The following is a 22,442-nucleotide window of genomic DNA, read 5'->3' on the forward strand; positions in this document are numbered from 1 at the left end:
AAAAGTTTATAAAAAAAAATATTTAATTTAATTTTGTAATTTTAATTTAGAAATAAAGAAATTTTAATTTTTTTAAGTGTTTATATAAAATTTATGAAAATATTTTAATTAATAATATAATTAGTTTACATTAATTTACAGTTTCAAAAAGTTTCTAACATAAAACTAAGCATTATGATTATAATAATGGCTAATTTTTTTATGAAAAAAAATATAAAAAGTTTATGATAGTTGTTTTAAAACTAGGAATGAGTGAGTGATGTGATGTGTGATGAAGCCGTTTTCCTTTTTACTCTGAAGAGTTCAGTCTTGTTTTGTTCTTCTTCCTTTCTCCTTTGTCTTCTCCAAACACATTCACAAATTAACCTTTGGAAGTTTCTGATATGAGAATGCACCCACCATTCTTCTCGACCTTCAATTAAGCTTCCTATTAGGAATTGGAAAGCCAATTCTCTCAAATCAGAGGGTGGGAGAACATCTTTGTACCAGGTCTGAAATGCTTCTTTTCCTCATTCTTCCGATTTTGCCTGCATGTTTGGATTTTCTTTTTTTACAAATTTTCGTTTTTGGTCGATTTCACATACCCAGTTTCATAGTGTACGGTAAATCTGTGAGAATTTTTGCTAGAAGTTGGATTAATTGTCAAAAATTGAAACTTGGCATTTACCCTTTTGAGGAAACGATATTAGTTTTTAGAAGGGTTGGGAAATTAAATTGAAATGTAGAGTATTATGAAACATATTGTGGAATTAGTTATGTGATGGTGTAAAGGAATGAGTATGCTCAAAGTTATGTATATGGTGTAAAAGCTTGACCTGCAAAAACTGGTGAGACTGGGGGCAATCTCCTCGCATACTCGCTCCGGTCCTCACAGCTGACGATCCGCCGTGCGAGTCAGCTCGATCTCCTCTACAAAATCGTTGAATCGTCCGAGTATGCGAGTATACTCGCGATTTTGACAAGACCCAACAACTGAATCATAGAGAGAAGAATTTGGAATCGTTGTAGTGCGATCCTGAGTTAAACTAACGGAGAGACCATAGGTGTTGGTTCTGACTTAGACCAAAGCATGTTGGCTTTCTGCAAAATATATCTTTGATGTATTTTGTCTAGGATAAGTGAATGCTACCATCTCTGTTCCAAGAAGTTTCAATTCCAAGGAAATAATGTAAGGAACCTAAGTCTTTCAAGGCAACGTGTTACTTAAAAATTTAATAAGAGATGCAATGGCATGAGAAGAACTTCCGGTGATGATAATATCATCAAAATATATGAGAATAAACGTAGTAAAACTATTTGAAAACAGAGTAAACAGGTGACGTTAAAAGTATTGGAAAACATAGTAAACAAAGAGGGATCACTTTTATTAGGAGTGAAGCCAAAGGAGGAGTTTGACTTAGCTTGTGAAACCAAGAAAGTGGTGCTTGTTTGAGCTCATAAATAGCCTTTATTAGCTTGCATACAAGAGTAGAATCCTTGGATATAAAGCCTGGAGGTTGCTGCATATACACAGTTCCATCCAAATCTATTTGATGTTTTGGCCACTGAGATTATAAAGCTTTGGTGAGAACAAGACATATGGTAGTAGGCCTAACAACGGGACTAAAAGTATCAGTGTAATCCAATCCTGCGGTTTGATGAAAGCCTTTGACGACAAAAAACCTCGTTTTGTGTGGCTGGAAACTCCCATTTGCATTAAATTTGTTCTTAAAAAACCATATGCAGCCAACCTTAGTTGCACCAGCAAGGAGAGTGGTGAGGTTTCCCAAGTATTATTGGCAAGTAGAGCATTGCACTCATGTTGCATGGCAGGTACCAATCTGGATTGTTGAGTGCATCGTGAAGTGTAGTTGGTTCAGCATACGAAGAAGTAGTAGTAGTAAGAATCTTTGGTTTGAAGACACCAGCTTTGGCTCTAGTAATCATAGGATGAAAATTCTTGGTTGGTGAGGGAGAAGGAATGCTCGGATGAGTTGGAGAAGAAGGTGTAGAGCAAGAATCACCGTGATCCTGCAGAAAAAGTACAAGAATGATGAAAAGAAAGAAGACATAGAGGCCATCGTTAAATTTTCCATGAAGGAGTATTCCTTGGTGTTTAACATAGTGTTGGTTACGATTAAACTCAAAGAACGCATTGTTGTCTTTAGCAAACTTTGAAACGTTATTAAATTCTTGGTAATCTGAGGAACATGTAAGAGTTTATTAAGAGAGACTTGTGTTGAAGTGTGTGGCAGAGTGTACATATCATTGACAATATGATGAATGGACAAACTTGTACCGTTACCTATCTTGACCATATCAGAACCAGTATATATATGCAGAACGATATGCAAAATAGAACCGATGCACCCATGCATACCAATACTACATAATATTCATTTTTAAGCAGTTGATTATATTAAATATGGAAGTTAAGTAAACCTTGTATCTAGATTTCTCTCTTTCTAAATTTTATGGTGGTTTGATGGTGTTCGTCATTATCAACCTAATTAAATAGATTGATTCTAAAATTTACGTATATTTATATATTGCATGTTTGGTGAAATAACTACGTCATACTTTTCCACTTTCTATGTTTTTAAACTTATATTAATTACAGTTTCATTTTTTTTGGTAGTGCTGCATCCTCTTTCAGATGGGTATAGTGAGGGGGGTGATTTTGGATGAATCAGTTCTCTTGGCTGAAAGTGATGATGATCAAACTACATCTACTCTACGTCCAGGAGCTGAGTCTCTCACCCGGACACTCTTCCTGTCCAAAATCCATAGCGGAATTGCTTATGATTCGGGTCTTCTGGACGACAAGGTGAGTATTCTTAAAGGAATTGCTAATCTGTACTCACTTGATTGCTTTGCCCTGAATGACTCTGCAACTGAGGCTAAGCCTGGATGGAGTAATACTGATGATGGAAGTGTTATTTATCTGGTTTCAAATAAGAAGGAGTTCTTACCTAAGTTAAACCGCTATAATTGGCTTATTGTTGTTCTGAATGTTGGAGGCGAAAGTTCATGTCACAATCTTAATATACTAAAGATTGAAAGCTTAGAAGAGTTGCCATTGACCATATGCCGCTTAAATAAGAAATTAATCGGAACCAATGCTGTGACTGTGGGTTACACAATGAAGCCTTCGCGTGTGGAAGATTTTGCAAAGAGGGGTGCGTTTCCTTTGTGTCCTACTCAACACGGGTTGATGTTCGTGCCTCTCACATCCAATATGTCATTATCATCTCAGCTGAAGGATGTTGACATAGTTCTCCACAAAGCCACTGATGAAATATTATCTATTGAAGACGATAAACTTACTTTTAAACAGAACATGCAAGCATTGCAAAAATATTTGGATCAGCACCAGGATATCTGTGTGATTGATCCACTGAGTTACATCTATCCTTTATTGGATAGGTTAGAAATTCAACAAGTTCTACTTGGCTTGGTAGAACTGAACACTGAAGGTAAATGTTTGATCCGAGGGGCCCATTTTTGTAAGGTTGATAACTTTGATGAATTTGATTTTGCAACTGGACTATCTGAAGCTAGATTGTCTCTTCCATGTATAGTGAAACCTAAAGTTGCTTGTGGTGTCAGTGATGCACATAAGATGGCAATTGTTTTCAGAGTTGATGATTTTAAGAATTTAAGTGTTCCTCTTCCAGCTGTTATTCAAGAATATGTGGATCACTCATCCACTTTGTACAAATTTTATGTCTTGGGTGAAAAAAATTTCTATGCTGTCAAGAAGTCAATACCAAATGCTGATATTTTGATGAAATCATATAACGGTGATGAGCTCAAACCTCTTTTGTTTGATAGCTTAAAATCTCTGCCCACTGCTGACAGTATCACAAGTAATGAGTCTATTGACCTTAAGTTGGTTACAGATGCAGCAAATTGGCTTAGGAGAAGGCTTCATCTTACCATCTTTGGTTTTGATGTTGTGATTCAGGAAGGTACTTGTGACCATGTAATTGTGGATGTAAACTATCTCCCATCATTTAAGGAAGTTCCTGATGACATCGCCATTCTTGCTTTCTGGGAGGCTATTAGAAATAAGTTTGACTGTAGCGTGTCTAAATAAGGATTTGTTTAAACTTTGTGACTATTTGACATGGAATAATGTCAATGATTGCATCACACCATAGGCAATCGATCATATCAAGCTGAAATGGGATTGAATAACTCGTTATTGCTTATTTGAAGTTTAGAATACTTGCACTCGTTACTAATGCAATCTAATGTTTCTTCTGCTTATTTGAAGTTTGGAATACTTGCACTTGTTGCTAATGCAATCTAATATTTCTTCTGCTATTTGATGTTATATAACTTTGCAAGAAATTTTTAGGTAGAATTATTGGCATTTAAACTGTTAACATGTGCTAGATTCTGTGGGTTATATTAAAAATACTTGATTTCACTATTTATTTCTTACTTGTTCAATTTTGCAAATTTACATCTCAATTTTTTTCGAATTTGATCTCCTATAATTTTAATTCTGAAACTATAGTTCATCTGTTAAATTTAATTTTAATATTTAAAGAAGGAAATTTACTTCTAAGAGCTAAGAGCCATTACCATGAACATTTTCGTCAAATATTGGATCTTAAATTAATAAATGGACTAATATTACATTATCAAAATAGTGGAGGGATCAAATTTGTAAATTTAAGAAGGTATAGATCAATATTTCTAGTAAAACATTTAAAAAAGTACTTGTCTCTAGAAAATACATTTCCAGACTTTACTACAATGGGGTGGAAATTACATCTGATATTAGCACTTCTAATCTATAAATGTATATATAAACATGTCTATATATATATAAGGTACAGATTTTAGGACAAAACTAAATTGCTACAGAAGCACCTAACATGTAAATAATGGCTTGCTTCTGCATAAATGACTATCTGGAAGGACTGGTATAGACTAGTGAGTTTTGAGTTGCTGCTGATTCCTCATGAGTTTCTCCTTGTTCTACTGGACTGAAACTCACCCTTTTCTGAAGAAAAAAAGAAATCATATAAGTTATTCCCTGAAGAGTTACATATTAACTAATTAATATGTGTGAATTAAGATGCAATCTGCAATTTCAACGATCCTTTGCATTGATAACTAAACAAATTACTAGGACACTACAAATATCATAGGCGGCAAATTCAGACCACGAAATTTTCTACACTTGTTTCTTGCTAACTTGGGTTTCAACTTCCAAAGACCTTCAGTAATGACTTAGGCCACACGTTTATGAAGTTGCTAAAGACAGCTAGTAAACTAGGAATACTTATAATGATTCCTCGTGCTACATTTCTCAGCATAGTTGCTGACAAACCGACAATGTTGACGTTTTGGCATGGTAACTATTACCCTATGGCAGACAAAGATGCAGAAAGTGTGCCAAGTGTTCAAAACCAAATCACAGTAGCCTCTATCACACAAATTTTCAAGGTAGGATTGAGAAATAAAAAGAAGAAAAAAAACTTGCTTCTAAAAGTAATGGATGAAGTGTGATTTTAGTTTAGCGCGTATGTGCCCATTACTTTCAAAACTATTATTTGCATAATCATTACTATGAATAAAATTGTTGAAAGGTGCTTTATATTAAAAGTAATCATTCAGAAATTAGATAAAAACCGAGATAAGTATCAATAACAAGTTGTTGTGTTTTTAAATGTTACAAGAGAGAAATATGATTAATGTTAAAAAAAATGTTTGGCCAATTTGAATGAAATTTTTTAATGTAGAAAACTTAAATATACGACTTTTCATGGTTTCACTCCCACCACGTTGGCATGAGTTTTAGTTTTAATTTCACCATTTGTGGTAAAAACAATTATTTCAAGAATAATTTATGCAACATGTTTTAATTTAACGCACAACTATGATTTAACTCTTCAAAAAGCTTTTAAAACACGAGCACCGACTTTTGATGCTATCCTACGTTTGACTTGTGCCTATAAATTTGCATCTTTTGATTGAATGGTAAAAAATGAATGAGAACTAAGAATACGGCGAGGGCATGTTACTGACCATGTTAGATAGCTTTGGAAGAAACCACAGAAGAACCAAAAGAGAACAAACAAAAATAAGAAGAAAAAGAAGAAAACAACGTGAAATACCCAACTCATGACTCAATGCATTATCCTCACAAGTTAAAACTTGCAATATAATTTTATTTCCCCAAACACTATCATTAGCATCAGCAAGTTAAAGTGATTGCTACTATTATCATTAACTATAATTTGTACGCATAAAAATTAAGTATAGTTTATCTCAACTATGCTTTCAGCCACAAGATTTCTCTGTCTAGATTTTTGATTTGCCGCTATTTTGATTCTTGAGTTAGAAAATGTCAAAAGTTAACATTAAAATTTGATTTTTGTATTCATATATATATCATCTTTCGGGTGGTCAACTAGAAAAACGGCAATTTCGGATGTTGAATCACAAAATTTGTGTTTATATTAAGATAAGACAGAACAACTCAATCTAAGAAGATATCACATCATTTAATACAAATTTAACAAGTCAGTTGGAATATACTGCCAATATAACTACATGTTATAATGCATAATAATTTATTAACTTTTATAGCCACATCTTAAAATATTTCGAATGATTTTTTTTATTAAAAACATCAAATTTATACTAACGTAAACAACCACTAAAATCGAACTTCGCATCATCAAATTGTATATTTTTTTTAAATTAGTATTTTGGGCAATATTTAATCGAATTCATTGTAAACTTTTCTTTCTTCAAAAGGAAAAAAACTATGAAAAATGCAGAAAGTCTAAATAATAGTAAGATTTTTACCGTGAAAAACGTATAACAAACAAACTTTTACATGTTGGAATTATTCCTCCCCTTCTTTTTCTTTCTTTTAATTCTTTTATTTACGATATTCAAACACAATCTTTATCCTGTTCTGATGAAATATACGATATAAATCTTCATATAATAATAAAAAATATGATTTTAAATTAATGTTTAGATAAATCTTCATGTGTATGTATGTACGCAACAAAACTATAGTGCACGTTGTAGCAAGCAAAGTATCGAAAGAGCCGAAGAAGATCACCAAAACATTCAAATAAAATGTCAAAGATTTCAGAACACAATTCACAACATTAAAATAATCAAACAAAATTAAACCAACACAACATACCCTTTGCGATTTCCGATTGCGAAGCTCCTTTTCGGCCTCCACCACCGTTGCGCCGCCGTCCACGGCGGCGGCATTGTTCCCCATGTACAAACTTAAGATCTTCTCCGCCACCTCGCCCCCGTCGTGGCTCTCCTCCATGAGCCTCTCCAACTGGGCCTTGGGCACCCTCATTCTCACCCTGGTGGGCCCACTGCTGTCTGGGCCCGGCCTATTCTTCACCACGGCGAGGTCCGAAACGGAGCGTTTCGACAGCATCAAGAAATCAAGCCTATCCTTGGCGTTCATGCCACGGATCCCACTGGATCGCACCCTCCTCGTTAGTGGTTCGGGCCGAACCTTGGGTAACTCCACCAAGAAATAGAGCTTCCTGGGCCTGAGCTCGTGGTGGGGCTCCAAGGGCTTAGCCCGAGGCCCGAAGTTTTTAACTGCGTGAGAGTCTAGCAGAACGTGTCCGGGGTAGTCCTTAACGACGTCGTTTGCTGTAGCTGGAGTCTTGAGCTTGAACGTTTCACCATCTATTTTCATCACCTTTGCTTTTTTACTCCCCATAGCGTTTCCCATCGATTTTCTTTCACTTTTCTTTGATTCCAATTTGTATGTGATTAATTTTGACAAAGGGTGGCGCTGTTGATGCTTTTGCTCTTTATATTGCCATCATACAAGGTTCAAGTTGACAAAAGGGAATTATGATTACGAGGTGTGTGTGAATTTGTGGAATTTTGGTTCAGATTCCATACAAATAAGGGAAGAGAGGATTTATATATGTATAATATTAGTGGTGTGAAACCATTGCTACAAATTTAGCTTTCTTATTAGTGAGAATGAAAAAATACTAAAGAAGTTAAATTGAACAAAACTCAGTATAATCTATAAACGTTGAAAGTCTTTAAAAAGGTATTAATAAGTAGTTGATGATTTATTTATAATCAACCTGGGTCGTTAAAGATTTTTTCCATAACAATATATAAGGTATGGGAGCTAAGCCAAACTTCAAATCTTAATCCAACTCGTCTTTCCATTAAAAAAAGTTAAGCTATATTGCATATCTGATTTTGTCCAAACCACTGAAGAAAACAACTTCAGTATATAGTTCTTTAACTACCAATCTAATGGTCTATGACTAATTAATATTTTATATACCATACTAATTGAACAAGATTGGAAGAAAAAAATAGGCGAAACAAAAATCTAGAATGTTTGCTATTAACTATTATAAATCATGTTAATTATTGAAAAACTTAATAAAAGTATTGTATATGATAATCTTTTATTATTTAACCTTATTAAAACCCTCTACATGATTTTTTATACTGAACCGATTGGAATCGTACGACACCCAAAGGCCCAGTACTTGGTGAAGATCCAATCGATATAACTGAAACTATTATAGTCAAAAAGAGGATTCACGAGACTAATGATTAAGTATCAGGTAATACACTCTTAATCATGATCCAAAATTTTAATTTAACACAATAACGAAGGGTTCATGATATAATCATATAAATAGACACAAATTTTAAGAATCAGGTACGTCATCATTCAGTACTAATAACATTAAATGTCAAACATTGAAGTCTTACTTAAACGCTGAAGTGCATTTTGTATGTATCATCCGAGTTTGAAATTCACAATAAGCAAGACTAGAAGATCATTCGAGTAGAAGGTTGGAAAGATAGACGACCTATAAAAAGAAAGACAACAATTTTCATGATTCCAACTTTAATAAAAAACATATATTTTTCTAAATGAACTAGTTTAAGTTGTTTATACCATATATATCGTATTAAAAGCATACATGAAATTGTCGAAACAAGTGATCTTCACATAAAGCCTTACATTTTTGTTTTTCTAATAATATTTAACAATGAAATATATGGATGATATCGCAATCAAGCAATGATTAATTAATTGATCAGAATTTATTATTTGAAGATAAATTTACTCAATACAGAGAAGTACGTATGGTGCATGAGTTGTGGCATGCTAAGCAACTTTTGAAAGGGATAAGGCGCTTTAGAGGCCTTTTTACATTTTCAACTTTTATTAAGATACGCATGTCGGTTTCATAAGTAAAGGTGCTCACACACAATCACAGTTACGTTTAATGGTTCTTTTGAAATTAAAAACAGTTTTTCTCTCTTTAATTTTCATCACTTTTTTGTCACCACATTTCATATCTTTGGGGTCGTATCGATTAAAGAGTAATGTCTTTTGATTATGATAACATTAAGGAGTAGGTGCTTTATACTTAACATTGATGTGATACCAACACCGAATCGTTTTTGCTTTGTAAAACTTGATTGGTTTAACCATATATTAACTAAATATTTCAAACCAATGATCGACAAGAAATCATATTCATTAAAAATTAATGTAGAAGTTTGAGAAAACTACAGTGCAAACTGAACCTTTGACTCCTCTAAGTCTAGAGACAAATCTGAAGTAATCTCACCAAACAACTACTCTAATGTCTGTAGTTACAACCAGTCTTCTACTAAGCAACTAGGTCGAATGAATAAGACACACATGAAACCATATTAAATTAATTAAGATGTTTTCATGGTAAGTTCCAATGCATTAATCATGTGATTAAAAAAGTTCTTAAAAGTTTCTGCAATAATCTTTGTGAAATAGTTTGCAGTAGAAGAAACATGAAGTTCTTTAGTTTTAATATTGGAAGATCCCACTGTTTCAACAAACTAAAACCTACCACTACGTTGATTTCAACAAGGCTGAAAAAATGCACCAACGAAACCTGAGTAGGGACATGGAGCCTTGTAGCTTGGACCAAACCTCAACCTAACCTTTATGGTATACCTTTTAACGTTCACTTTATAGTATGTAGTGATTCATAAAGGTCAGAAAAATCTACGTGGGAAAGCTACTAAAGGTGAAGTCAGAGACAAAATTTGAGAGGAGCACATGGTGGGAAACGCGAAATTTGTGAAAGTAAGATGGGATAGGTAGGAACATCAACCCAATGCATCTTTCAAAAAAATTCTATTTATCTTCTAATTTATCTAAAAGATTATTTTTCTTTCTACTTTAATATAGAATAATTTATTATTGAATTATAAATTTATCATCATTAGAATATAAAAATTATTAAATATTTCATATACTATGTACTGACTATACCGAGAAGTCAAGAGATCCACGTTAACATATTAAAATATGAATAAAATTAATATAATATAAATAAATAATAAGATAACACTTCATTAAGGTACAACAAAAGAGTTCAAAATGTTATAAATATATTTATAGTAACTACAAAAGGTATGAAAAGTAAAAACTCAATCAACTTAAAGTGCAATACTGAGCACTATAAATAGGTCATTTATTTAACATGTAAGTAAAGTGTTTTTTCAGATAAACTAAGCAATTCGATTCTGACTTTATCATTGAAACACCTTACAGATACACTCACACAGTCGAGATGTAATCGTTGAAAGCCAACTTAAAGTTAACCACTGATAATAAACTCAAATCCAATAACCGAAAATGAGCCCAGACCCACATAATTGAAAAGTACTCAAAGTCAACTGATTTAGTAAACTAAAGTTCAATTACAATATATATCAAAGGTGAACAATGAACTAATTAAAATAAATCTATTTTCTCTATATATATTTCTGTCGGCACTCAAAATATATGAAACCATAACGAATTCATCTAACTTTATAATATCATACATAGTTTAATTATAAAATAACATAAATATAACCTTAAACGATATTATTTTAAGAAAATAATATCATTTTAAGCATGATATCGTCTTATACCAAATACGATCTATTAAATTAACAAATATCATTAATAAAAAAATTTAAGAAAATATTTTAAGAGAACATAAGGTTAAATCAAGTTAGTCAAAAAGAATAAGTTTATTTGAACCAATCTTTAAAATACATCTGATCAAACTTTATATTTTGAATGTGTCGAAAAATAACAACAATACGAAAGTTGTCGAATAATTATATATTTTTTAGTATATTTTAAAATATTTATATTGCATTATTTTTATTTTTAAAAAAATATAATATCTATTAAAATTATTTTTTACGTTATTTAAGTGAAAAAAAAACTTTCAAATGGTAAATTTTTAAAAATTAATTAAAATTTATTGCATGGAATAATATCTAACACATTAACTCACTGAACCTTAAATTCTAAACAAATTTCATTAGTGTGATGATATTTTATTATTATTTAAGATGAAATAGATAATATATATATATATATAAATCAAAACTACGTACGGAAGATACAAAATAGAAGAAAAAAAATAAGAGATAGTTTATATACGTTGTGAAAGTCTGATTTTATAAACCAATATATCAATTTTATAATTATTTTTACTTTAAAAAAATATTTTTATTTATATGTTGAGAATTTTGCAAGTGATAGGAAGAATGAGGTGCATGACAGATCCAGCAGCAGATGTGGATTCTGAAGTTCTTAGGAAAGAGTAAGAAGCGAAGAAGAGTAAGGCATTGTTATTATTATAATTATGTTCCCAACGCTGATGAAAATGACCAAATTAAATGGATAATAAATTTGTGGCCATTCCAAAATGTTGGTTCATTTCATGTTGCTTCAACTTTGAATGAGTTAACGGCTAAGATGATTTTTCTTGAGTTTAGTAAGACTATAGCATTAATAATTTATTGGAAGTAACAATCAATATTCAATTCACATAAATGTTGTGTCATCTCCTAAAACGACCTTTATTTTAGTTTTGTATTACATGCCCAATGTTGCATCACATTTCAGAATTATATAACAATTTCTCCAATTCCAACTTTAGTTAAATCCATTATCCTTTTCTTATTCTACACTGCTTTTAATCATATTTATCACACATCACATTTTAATCCACTTTAGAATATTTTTTAAATAGTGACATTAAATCAAATTTAATTAATTAAATTTTATTTACATTTTCATCCACTAAAATTGTATATTTTTTTTTTACATATAAATCAAGAGGACTGTTTTCTAATTAACATTTTTAACTTGGGAAATGAAATAACTTTTCTTTTTATGAATCACACGAGGTGGAAAAAAATCATGGTTTCTTATGTTCCCGCATCTTCATAGTTTTTTCTCACCCCATACACAACATGAAAATACTTTTTTTTTATATATTTTTTATCATTTTTATAAAATAGTTTTCGATTATGTAATCTGGACATGTATTTGAAAAAGACTTTCAGATTATGTAATCTGGAAACTAAAAAAGACTTCCAAATTACATAATACAGAAAATTATCATGCATCTCAAAAGAGATTTTTGGATTATGTAATCCGAAAGCTAATTACGAATTTAAAAAAAGACTTCCAAATTACGTAATCCGAAATATTATAGAGGGATATTTTTGGAAATATGAAAATTTATGGAGGTGAGAGAAGAATATATGGAGGTGCAGGAAGAAGCAGCCTTCTTATGGTTAAGGGGATTTCGTAGGCCTACTTGAGTGTATGGGTGGGTGGGCTTAAAGTTGACACAGCTTGATTAGTAACATGGGGCAGTTTCTTCCTGCACCCCTACATTTTTCTTCCTGCACCCCCACAATGTTATGCAAAAACCAAATTGTCCCTATTATTCTTTAAAAACCCTAAAATGCACTTGAACTATATTTATTTTTTGCATTATGGATTATGGAATCCAGAAAAATTTCGGATTGGCACTTCCGGTAAAATTTCGGATCCACCAATCCGTAATTCAAAATATGCATCATTCAAAAAAACATTCTGGATCCACTAATCCGTAACAAAAATATGCATTCTGGATTCAAAAATCCGTAATTTAAAAAAAAAGCATTCCGGATCCATGAATCCGTAATAGAATTAGACTTCTGAATTCAGTAATCCAGAAATCAATAATTTATGCAAAAATTGCTTCTGGAACACCCCCTCATCCAGAAAAACAAAATATTATGTTCTGGATTGCTGAATCCGTAGCACATTCCCAGATTACTATTTTTGATAACCACGGTGTCCTTTTTCAAATAAAATATTAAGACCAATTTCGGGATTTAGAAAATTGTGGTAGTGCAGGAAGAAAAATATAGGGGTGCAGGAAGAAGAAGCTGTAACATGGCCCTCCTTCACAGCAATTTGGCAATTACTTTTTGCATAGTTTCTTCATGCACCTTCGTATTAGTGTTGGAAATGTTTAAAATATTCATATTTGGATTATGGAACTTAGAAACATGTTATGGAATATGCAATATGGAATGGATTTATAGATTTGATTAACATTTTTGGATACGTAATCCAAAATACATTTTCAAATTATGGCTATTTTCAAAATTTAGAAATGTATTACAATTCAAAATACATTTTTGCATATTGTGAATAAAATTTTGCCTTTTAATCATCTGCTTGTTTTTTTCATAACAATCATATTTTAGAGAAATTATTAAAAAATAACATTCATAAACTAATTTTAACTTATAAAGAAATTAATTTATTTTTCTCTCTTAAAATTATTTTTAAAATACTTTTCCAAAGACAATACTCTAGATCTTATAATACTATGTACATATAATGATATGCCTTATATTAGACCCTAAAAACAATAGGTAGAAATGATAGGAAATGATTAGATTTAAAAATAATAAAGTATAAAGAAAGAAAAATAAAGAAAAGAAAGAGAAGATATTTAAGAGAGAAATAAAGATATTGCTTTTCAGAATTAAATGAATAAGTTTGGCGTGCATTTTCAGCTCACCCTAGTGTGAAGTGTTTGTTTTTTTTTGTGAGTGACACCAACTCCCCATTTGTTTTTTTTTTCCAGTTCTAGATGCCATGCACATTTTTAAAATTTGAAAATATTTATATACTTTATAATATATTTTTAAAATGTATTGATTTACATTTCTAAACAGTGTAAATCCATCAAATATAGTAAATATTGTTCAGCTTGAGCTGCTCATTTTAATTTAAATATTGAATTAAAGATGTATTTTATTTTAGTCACAGTTTCTCATTCTACATATTTCACTAAATATTGTTCATCTTTTCTACATACTTTCTTGAAATTTGTCACAAGCAAACCTAGTTCAAGTCACAATCAACTCAGAGCCCTTTAAACCTAACTTGTTATTTTTCTAACATGTGAGTTGAATTGAATTGGGTTGTTCAATTTTGCCACTTTTATGTAACCAATATTATAGTATTTTTTTCATTTCAAAAACAAACCCATAACGAGTCTTTGTTTCCAATCTCTCCGTTTTCGTGTGTAGGCACTTCGGTAATGCAAAAATAATATATGAAAAGTGTCGTCATCATCATCATCTATGATCTTCAATTCGTTTTTAATTTCGTAATATTCGATTATAATATGAATGTAGTCGCAGGAGTTGGCTGGCTTAGCGTTGAACACTGCTCCATGCTGTTAAAGCCTTCGCTGCTCACACACCAATCCGACTTCAGATTTTCCCGTCAAACTCGCATTTTCCGGTAAAACTTCTCTCACACCACTCTCAACTTTCTCAACCTCGCCGCACTCGCTTTCCGTTTCAATTTTCATCTTCTTCCACCGATTTCCATTTTCTTCTCTCTCAATTTCAAGGGCAAGAAACTCCGCGAATTCTCACATGGCGCCTCCAATCCTCTCTCTTGCTCTTCCCTCCGACACCGGTCGAGTTCTCAGCATTCAATCTCACACCGTTCAGGTTTTTCTCTTCCGCGTTTACTCCTCGATTGCTTCTTTAATACATTGAATGTTCGTTGAAGATGTCAACGCCTGTATTGTTGCCTATACTGAAATCATTACATTGAGATGTTCTTGTAAAACAAATGTTGTGGAAAAAGATGATAAGGTTCATGTATTTTAACATGCATGATGTTTTGGATTGAGAAAAATGGAATTCTTGGCTTCTTCTTTATTGGTAGTAAAATTCTATGCAACTATGGTTTTGGTAATTGGTATTAATAATGAATTGAATGTCGTTGTCAGTTGAATGCAGCTGGTGAAGTACTTACCTTGCCATTGTGGCTGCTTGTTTATTATTCTCAGGGGTACGTTGGCAATAAATCGGCTGTCTTCCCTCTGCAACTACTGGGCTACGATGTGGATCCAATTAATTCCGTGCAGTTTTCAAATCATACAGGCAAGCTGAGTCTTCAATTTTTTTTTCATTCAGTCTCTCAAGACTGGGGCCTGATATATGGTGTGACGCCACTTATCAATCTGAACAAGTTTAGGTGTGGATATACTTGTTAAAGTAATACTGCAGTTATTGTTTAATAAATTGGAGGATTATGATGCAGGATATCCAACGGTTAAGGGGCAGGTCTTGAATGGACAGCAACTCTGGGAACTAATAGAAGGCCTTGAAGGAAATGAGTTATTGTTCTATACTCACTTGTTAACAGGTATTGTAAGTACTACCCTCTGTATTTTTTACCTTGAACTGTATGTCACTTACCTCATGGACTCTATATTAAATAGGTAAAAGTAGACTGCTGATTCAAGTTTTGCCACAATATTCAGCAATCTATATTTCTTAGACGATGTGTTTCTTCAACCATTTTTGTTGCTCTTGATGAAATGCTTCAATTTTTCTTGTTGAAAGTAGATTAAATTATTCATTGACTGTCCATTAAGTGTCATATTCTTTTGTATGTTTGAATTCTTGTGTTCTTGTAAGTTATTTTATTTTTCTATTTTTTTGGTGACAAACTTAAGTTTTTCTCTTTCAAAATCATTATTCTTTACTATTGTTGAGTCATCCTGCAATATTTCCTTTATTAAATATTCTAATCGTTATGATATCTATGATATACTTTTGTGAAGTACTATAATATTGTCATTTGTCTTTAATCACTATCCTGTCAGTTTGTTGCGCTTTTATTCTGTTCCCTATTTCAATTTCAGGTTATATTGGTTCAGAGTCTTTTCTAAATACTGTATTGCAAGTCGTTAACAAACTTCGCTCAGTAAACCCAGGACTTATATATGGTGAGAATACTGAACATATGGGATTGTTTGATATTCAGATAAAGTTGCGCCGATAAGTTATCCTATGTGGCCTTATACAATGTTTGTGATTTCCTTTATCATTTTCAATTTTACTTTCAGTTTCAGGCCATGTTATATTGACCTAGCTTTTATGAATCATTAGAAGGAACAATGAAAACATAATTTAAGTCTTTAGACATAAATGGAGAAATTGAAGAGAAAACTTACATCCTGTTGTAGCCAACAAGGAATATGTTTTTGTAAGTCTTAACTAAAGTTTGTGTTCCAGATGGCCAATGTAGTTTTGTCATGATTTTTAAGTGTTAACAATTGAAGTATGGAGACTATGATTTCAATTTTTTTCCATTTTGGTGTTGGACACTTGAACCTCAAGCTTTTTTTCTTTTTTCTTTTTAGAGAATATGTATATATGTACATCTGCATTTAATAAAACTGTGCTTCCTTGTCAGTATGTGATCCAGTGATGGGTGATGAAGGAAAGCTTTATGTTCCGGAAGAGCTAGTGTCAGTCTATCGAGAGAAGGTATGACTGTTCTATAGAGATATTTCTGCAGGTGTGAAATGCAAATAATTTATACTATGTTGTCATAAACAGTGTAACAAATTAGAAAAACATAAACACATTCAATTGAACTATTGTTTTCCTTCACTTATAATTTAAAGTTATATAATTACTTAGTTAACAGGTTCCTATTTTGAATGGATGATGCAGACATACTTCCATTTCACGAATCCCATTTTTAATTTGATAAGTATATTCCTAGTGTTAGCATGAGTAACACATATTTTGGCAGGTTGTTCCGGTGGCTTCAATGTTGACTCCCAACCAGTTTGAGGCAGAACTACTGACAGGTTTCAGGTATTTATATAACAATTAATATTGCATAATTTTTTTTCAGTTCCACCCGTTCCTTTCCTGGTTTTCTTTCTCATTGTTATTATCCATGGGTTTTTTTCTCATACATATTGATGCATTTTTGTTTGTGCGGGGTATGGATATGCCTATGTTGAGGTAAAAATCTTTGTAGCTTTTAGGCTTAATTACTTTTTTGGTCTCATTATTGATTTATTTTATTCAATTTGATCCCACTGTTAATAAAATGTTTAATCAAGTCCCTCAATATTTTAAAACGTACAATTAACCAGTCATGGTGATGATTTATAAAACGAATGACGTTAACCAACAAAAGAGTCACATTGTTGCTGTTTAAAAATTGAGAAATTTAATTGAATCTTGAAAGGGTTACAGTGTTGCATTTTTTTAAAATGAAAGACTTGATTAAACCTTTTATAGAGGGACCAGATTGAAGAATATAAATAATTATTGGAAGTTATATTTCTAATTTGCCATTCATGGAAATGATTGGGTTTAGATCCGACATCCACCCACAGATTATCTTGTTATTTAGAATGTGGTGAGTGATTGAGAACTCAGTTTCTCCAACCAAAGGTATTTTGTGTTTTTTTAGTTGTTTTGATTTTTTTTTCTGTTTAGTTCATATGCATTCTATTTGAGCTTCTCCACAATTTATTTGTTTTGCCTTCTAAGTGCTCAAATTTCCTACTTATTATAGGATTCAGTCCGAAGGGCAAGGTCGGGAGGCCTGTAGGTTTCTCCATGCAGCTGGCCCCTCAAAGGTTTGCTTCTATTGTAGTATGTTGAAAAACGGCCTTCTTTTTGGGATAATCTATTGGTGTAAATTTTCTCCTTTCAACATAGGCTTGTTGTACAGGTCAAGACTTTTCTGTTTTCATCAGTGTGTGCGAACTGTTTATTGCTGTTGTTGTTGTCTTAATAGTGAAGGGCGTCTGTTTTGAGTTTTAACCTATTAGTCACAAATGTTTTATACTTTTTTCTATGTTATGCAAATTGATTTCTCAATTAACTTTTAAACAATTTTCTCAGATGTTTTGATTTCAATGGTGAAGAAAAGATTCCCTAATTGGCTCTGTTGAAAGTATCGCCTATTTAAGGAGAATATATTTGTTGGGAACCAAAAATTAAAAAGAAAAGGAAAAGAAGGATTTTTATCGGATACTCTTTGTTGTAGCAGTCCTTATATATCATATTAACAATTGAAAAATGGTGGAAAGAAAATGTCCTATTTGACAAGGCTTCTGACGTTATGTGTATCCTTGGAGGACCAAAATAAATGTGTATACTATTTCTTGACAACTTCTATCATGTTCACTCTTTCACTGAATGGCATACGAACACTTAGCATTGGATTGATTTAGCCTTTTTTAAGCTCATTTGGAATTTTTTCAGTTATAATCCTGGTTTGAATAATCCTTGTATCTCTTCTTTTTTGTGAAAAAATTAGATATCTTATTCCCCCTCCCCTCAAGCTGGCTATTTGTTTACTCTGATCATAAAATTTGGCAATTTTCTTCACTACCTAAAATGGTGGATTTTAACTTCGTACACACAACACTAGTCGAGAGGATAGATCCTTGTATTTACCAAAGTACTATAGTGTCACATCTCTAGTGTACAGACAACCTGCAAATCAATTCACACGCAGCAGCTTGAATCTAGATTAGTAAATTACACATGCGAATTCCATCCTGAATCTGTGCATTTTAATGTTCGTTTTCTTGGTGTTTTTTTTAATGCCTTGAAATTGTCTACATCTGATGTCACAACTCGATAACTCTTTGATGATTTTCCACGGTGTTGTTTTGGCTCTTTTATTCTCAATCATTTAGCTGACGTACTTGCTCTTCAGGTTATAATTACAAGTATAACTATTAACGGGAATCTTCTTCTCATTGGCAGTCATCAAAAAGAAAAGGTGAATTAATTGCTGCCTGTAATTCTTGTATTGGTGGTAATATTTTTATTTCTTATTTCTAATTGGTAATCATAAAACAAAAGTAAAGTGAATGCTGCTTATAATGCTTTTGTTGGTAGTCATATTTTTATTTCTTGTTGCAGATATATTCAAGGTGTTATAGAAATCAAATTTACTAAATTTTCATATTTATCTTGCACAATATGTTTGCTTATGGCTTGAGCATTTGCAGTGATCTGAAAAATTTGTCTTCCACAATTCCATAATTTTCTGGAAACCAAATTGACCTTAGTTGTTCAACTAAACAATGGTGAATTGTGTAGCTTCATGGTTCAGTTAGTACCTCATGTTATAACCAAATGAAGCTGAGTGTTGCCATTCTGTAGCAAACGATTAGATAGTTCATATCATGGTGGTTAGTGGTGACAATTGATGGACAAACCACGTATTTATGACATTGCAGCTTGCAACTATGTGGTGAAGTAAAACTCAATATACATGCATATTGGACCTGTTAGAAGTACTTATGTATTGTACTTTGAGTAATACACTATTCAAGTAATAATGTAATGTGTCAATGCATAATCATAGTTGTTGGATTGAATATAAAATATTATTAAATTACAACAACGAATAATTTGGTGATGATTTTATTCTACATACTGTTCTCATGGTAACAACCTAACTTTTATTATCTTTGTCGGATAGGGAGAGCCTCCCAGACAATTTAAGATCGTGATTCCAAAAATACCAGCTTATTTTACGGTATGAATATTCTGTAAATAGTTCTGTTTATATATGGTTGTTACCAATATTGATCTTTACAATATTTTTTATGTGAATGGGAAAAATTTATTTGGAGTCAAACACATAATTTTTGCTTGAAGTATCCAATGATTTTGCATCTTAATCTATGGATCATCAAAGAATGTATCAATTTATTTCCGTAAATATATCTGAGCTGCACGTGTCTTCTTCATTAGCATGTAGAGCTCCAATTATCATGTTTTCCTTGCTTTCTTAGTGCAAAATACAATGATGACATTTCATCTTGAAAAACTATATCTTCATTGAAGTAGCTATATGTTCCTTGGATAAATAGAGAATAATGCAGTGATTAAGAGCTCATCTTCAACGTAAAACACCATGTAAACAATTCTTCAAACTAGCCACCAAAAAATGTCACCCTTTTATCATCATTGCCCATCTAACAAACTAGCCTGGTTTGACTGTCCACATGGTTCTTCATGCAAAAATGCACGTGCAACCAACATAACATCTAACTTTAATTGCTCTTAATCGATTTAACTGGAGATCCTTCCAATTTCTCTTTAGATTCAAACATTCAGTGAATAGAACATTAACTATGTTCTTATGCTTGTAGGGAACCGGAGATCTCATGACTGCACTTCTTCTTGGTTGGAGCAATGTATTTACCTTTACTTGGTTATTACTATAGTTTGGTCTTTCCAATGTTTTAAATCCCGGAATACAGTGCGTAGGCTCCAAACTTTAGTGACATAGCGTAAAGGGGGATAAGTTCTATTTTAAAAAAATTTATAGTTTATATTAATGTATATTATATACTTATACACTTTCAAGAATGATAAAAATTATTCTAAATTAATAACATTCATAATTAACAATAAAAAGACAGGTGTTTTTAAAGATGACTAAACACCAGCAAAAGTCAAATGCAAGCTTTTCAAGATTGGAATTATCAATCCTCATGTTCCAAATTAAAGTCTTTTATATCGTTTTGAAAATTAAAATCCCCCAAGTAACCCTGAAGAAAAGCTCTGATGTATCTGTTCTAAGGTATTTTTTGGAATTAAGCAGTTATAGCACCTGCTATTTGGTCCGCAACAACCCTGTAGTGGGCAGGAGCCGCTACACGCTGCTGCACCGCCATAGAGTGCTATTTACGACCCTGTGTCGTCTTACTGGTAATTTCATATAAGATATTTGTCTTTATTTATTTCAGAAATACAGAGACAACCTTGAGATTGCTGCAGAACTTGCAGTGTCAAGCTTGCAGGTATTTATTTTCTTGATGTCTGTCATTAATCTTATTGTTTATCCTCTTCTGATATTGTGCTACTAGTACTTTTGAGTTAATAAAGTCCTTCTATATTCAAAATAGTTTGACTGATTATATTACTTCTTACTAGCAACATGAGAACATAAAGTTAGATTTTAAATTAGAGCATTCATGTTGCCGAGTGAGCCCATAATTTTTAATAGATAATTAACAGTTCAAGCATCTCCAATATGTGCAGGCAGTCTTACACAGGACGCTCAGTGACTACAAAAGCGCTGGACATGATTCCCAGTCAACCAGTTTAGAGATCAGATTAATTCAAAGTCAGGATGATATTCGCAACCCACAAGTCAAATTTAAAGCAGAAATATACAGCTAAAGTGGTGATTTAATTTGAACATGTATGTATTATGTGTATTATTATTAAAGAATGAAGACAATTATTAGAAATTGAGAAGGAAAGTTTATTTATTTGTTTTTTATTGATCAAATATAGAAATGGAAAGTTATTAAAATCTAATGATTTCTAATATGGTGAGAATGTAGAAGAAATAGAGTCTAACTATTAAAAATTCTTATACATATCTTTAGGACATGAAGGATATATATATATATATATATATATATATATATATATATATATGTATGTATGTATTAGAATCCATATTCACCATGTGTCTGATCATTCCATCACATATCTAGATGTTGATTGTTCAAAGTATGGTAGACTATATTTATGTATATAGAAGATGATTGATGACTATATATGATTTTCATGATGGTGAAATTTTGTGTTCTATTATTGGCGTTATCCAAAATTAATGGTGCTTCAAAATGATTTAATCTTGCTTTCTACATCCTGATTAAAAATCCATTTGCTTCTCCAGTGGTTTTCGCCAATAAAGGCATTGAAATAATTTATATGCAGAGACATTGAAATTACGTATTAATTGAGTTTGGTTACTGTAATGACCACCGTTGAATCGTGCATTCCATATCTCTGCATGTTTTCCAAATTTGGCTAACTTCTGGACCAAAGTGGAAGAATTGACAATGCCTGTGACAATTGCTTTCTGCTCTTATGCATTAGTATCTGCTTTGCACACACCTGGAGATAAACAATGGAAAGTGACTCACAAACATCTTGAACCTTAAACAGGGAAATATAATTTAAAGGTATATATATATATATATATATATATATATATATATATGTGTGTGTGTGTGTGTTGTTTTGTGTTAACTGACACTATTCCTACTGCCTAAAAATTCATTCTAGCATCATTAGTATTTGAAAAAAAAAATTACACACTGGATTTGTATAGAGAAATCTCTCTAAATATTTTTAGAAGAACAAAATAAAATTGATTTTTACATAGTAATTATATATATATAATTAGTTTTATAATAAACTTATCTATAAATTAATTTAATTCATGAAAAAAATGA

The 22,442-nt window shown here is 31.9% G+C and overlaps 3 protein-coding genes across 6 annotated transcripts; 2 read left to right on the plus strand and 1 right to left on the minus strand.

The window, feature by feature from the left end:
- The first annotated feature begins 244 nt into the window (after positions 1-244).
- Positions 245-4,308, plus strand: ITPK4 (inositol 1,3,4-trisphosphate 5/6-kinase 4). Its single transcript, XM_068617953.1, has 2 exons — positions 245-489; positions 2,618-4,308. The coding sequence occupies exon 2, from the start codon at positions 2,636-2,638 to the stop codon at positions 4,076-4,078; it is 1,443 nt and encodes a 480-aa protein (XP_068474054.1). The 5' UTR covers positions 245-489; positions 2,618-2,635; the 3' UTR covers positions 4,079-4,308.
- Positions 4,309-4,653: 345 nt separating this feature from the next.
- LOC137814975 (uncharacterized protein At1g66480) lies at positions 4,654-8,100 on the minus strand. The gene is made up of 2 exons (XM_068617954.2): positions 7,163-8,100; positions 4,654-4,996 (listed from the first exon to the last, which is right to left on the minus strand). The coding sequence occupies exons 1-2, from the start codon at positions 7,721-7,723 to the stop codon at positions 4,901-4,903; spliced, it is 657 nt and encodes a 218-aa protein (XP_068474055.1). The 5' UTR covers positions 7,724-8,100; the 3' UTR covers positions 4,654-4,900.
- Positions 8,101-14,289: 6,189 nt separating this feature from the next.
- On the plus strand, positions 14,290-21,513 carry SOS4 (pfkB-like carbohydrate kinase family protein). Of its 4 annotated transcripts, none has more exons than XM_068617965.1 (14): positions 14,290-14,423; positions 14,530-14,632; positions 14,745-14,847; positions 15,192-15,285; positions 15,446-15,550; positions 16,053-16,136; positions 16,607-16,680; positions 16,952-17,016; positions 17,732-17,795; positions 18,887-18,952; positions 19,661-19,717; positions 20,337-20,381; positions 20,937-20,990; positions 21,232-21,513. In XM_068617965.1, exons 2-14 carry the CDS (start codon positions 14,562-14,564, stop codon positions 21,370-21,372), a joined length of 1,023 nt encoding a protein of 340 aa, XP_068474066.1. In that variant the 5' UTR covers positions 14,290-14,423; positions 14,530-14,561; the 3' UTR covers positions 21,373-21,513. The 4 variants fall into 4 exon arrangements, 3 of the variants coding, with proteins under 3 accessions (XP_068474066.1, XP_068474067.1, XP_068474065.2); XM_068617966.2 differs by having other exon boundaries at positions 14,310-14,423; positions 14,524-14,632; XR_016514931.1 differs by lacking the exon at positions 14,290-14,423 and having other exon boundaries at positions 14,455-14,632; positions 16,952-17,607.
- The last annotated feature ends 929 nt before the right edge of the window (positions 21,514-22,442 follow it).

The sequence above is a fragment of the Phaseolus vulgaris genome, chromosome 1 (assembly GCF_051622355.1).
Source record: "Phaseolus vulgaris cultivar YP4 chromosome 1, ASM5162235v1, whole genome shotgun sequence".
Classification (NCBI taxonomy): domain Eukaryota; kingdom Viridiplantae; phylum Streptophyta; class Magnoliopsida; order Fabales; family Fabaceae; genus Phaseolus; species Phaseolus vulgaris.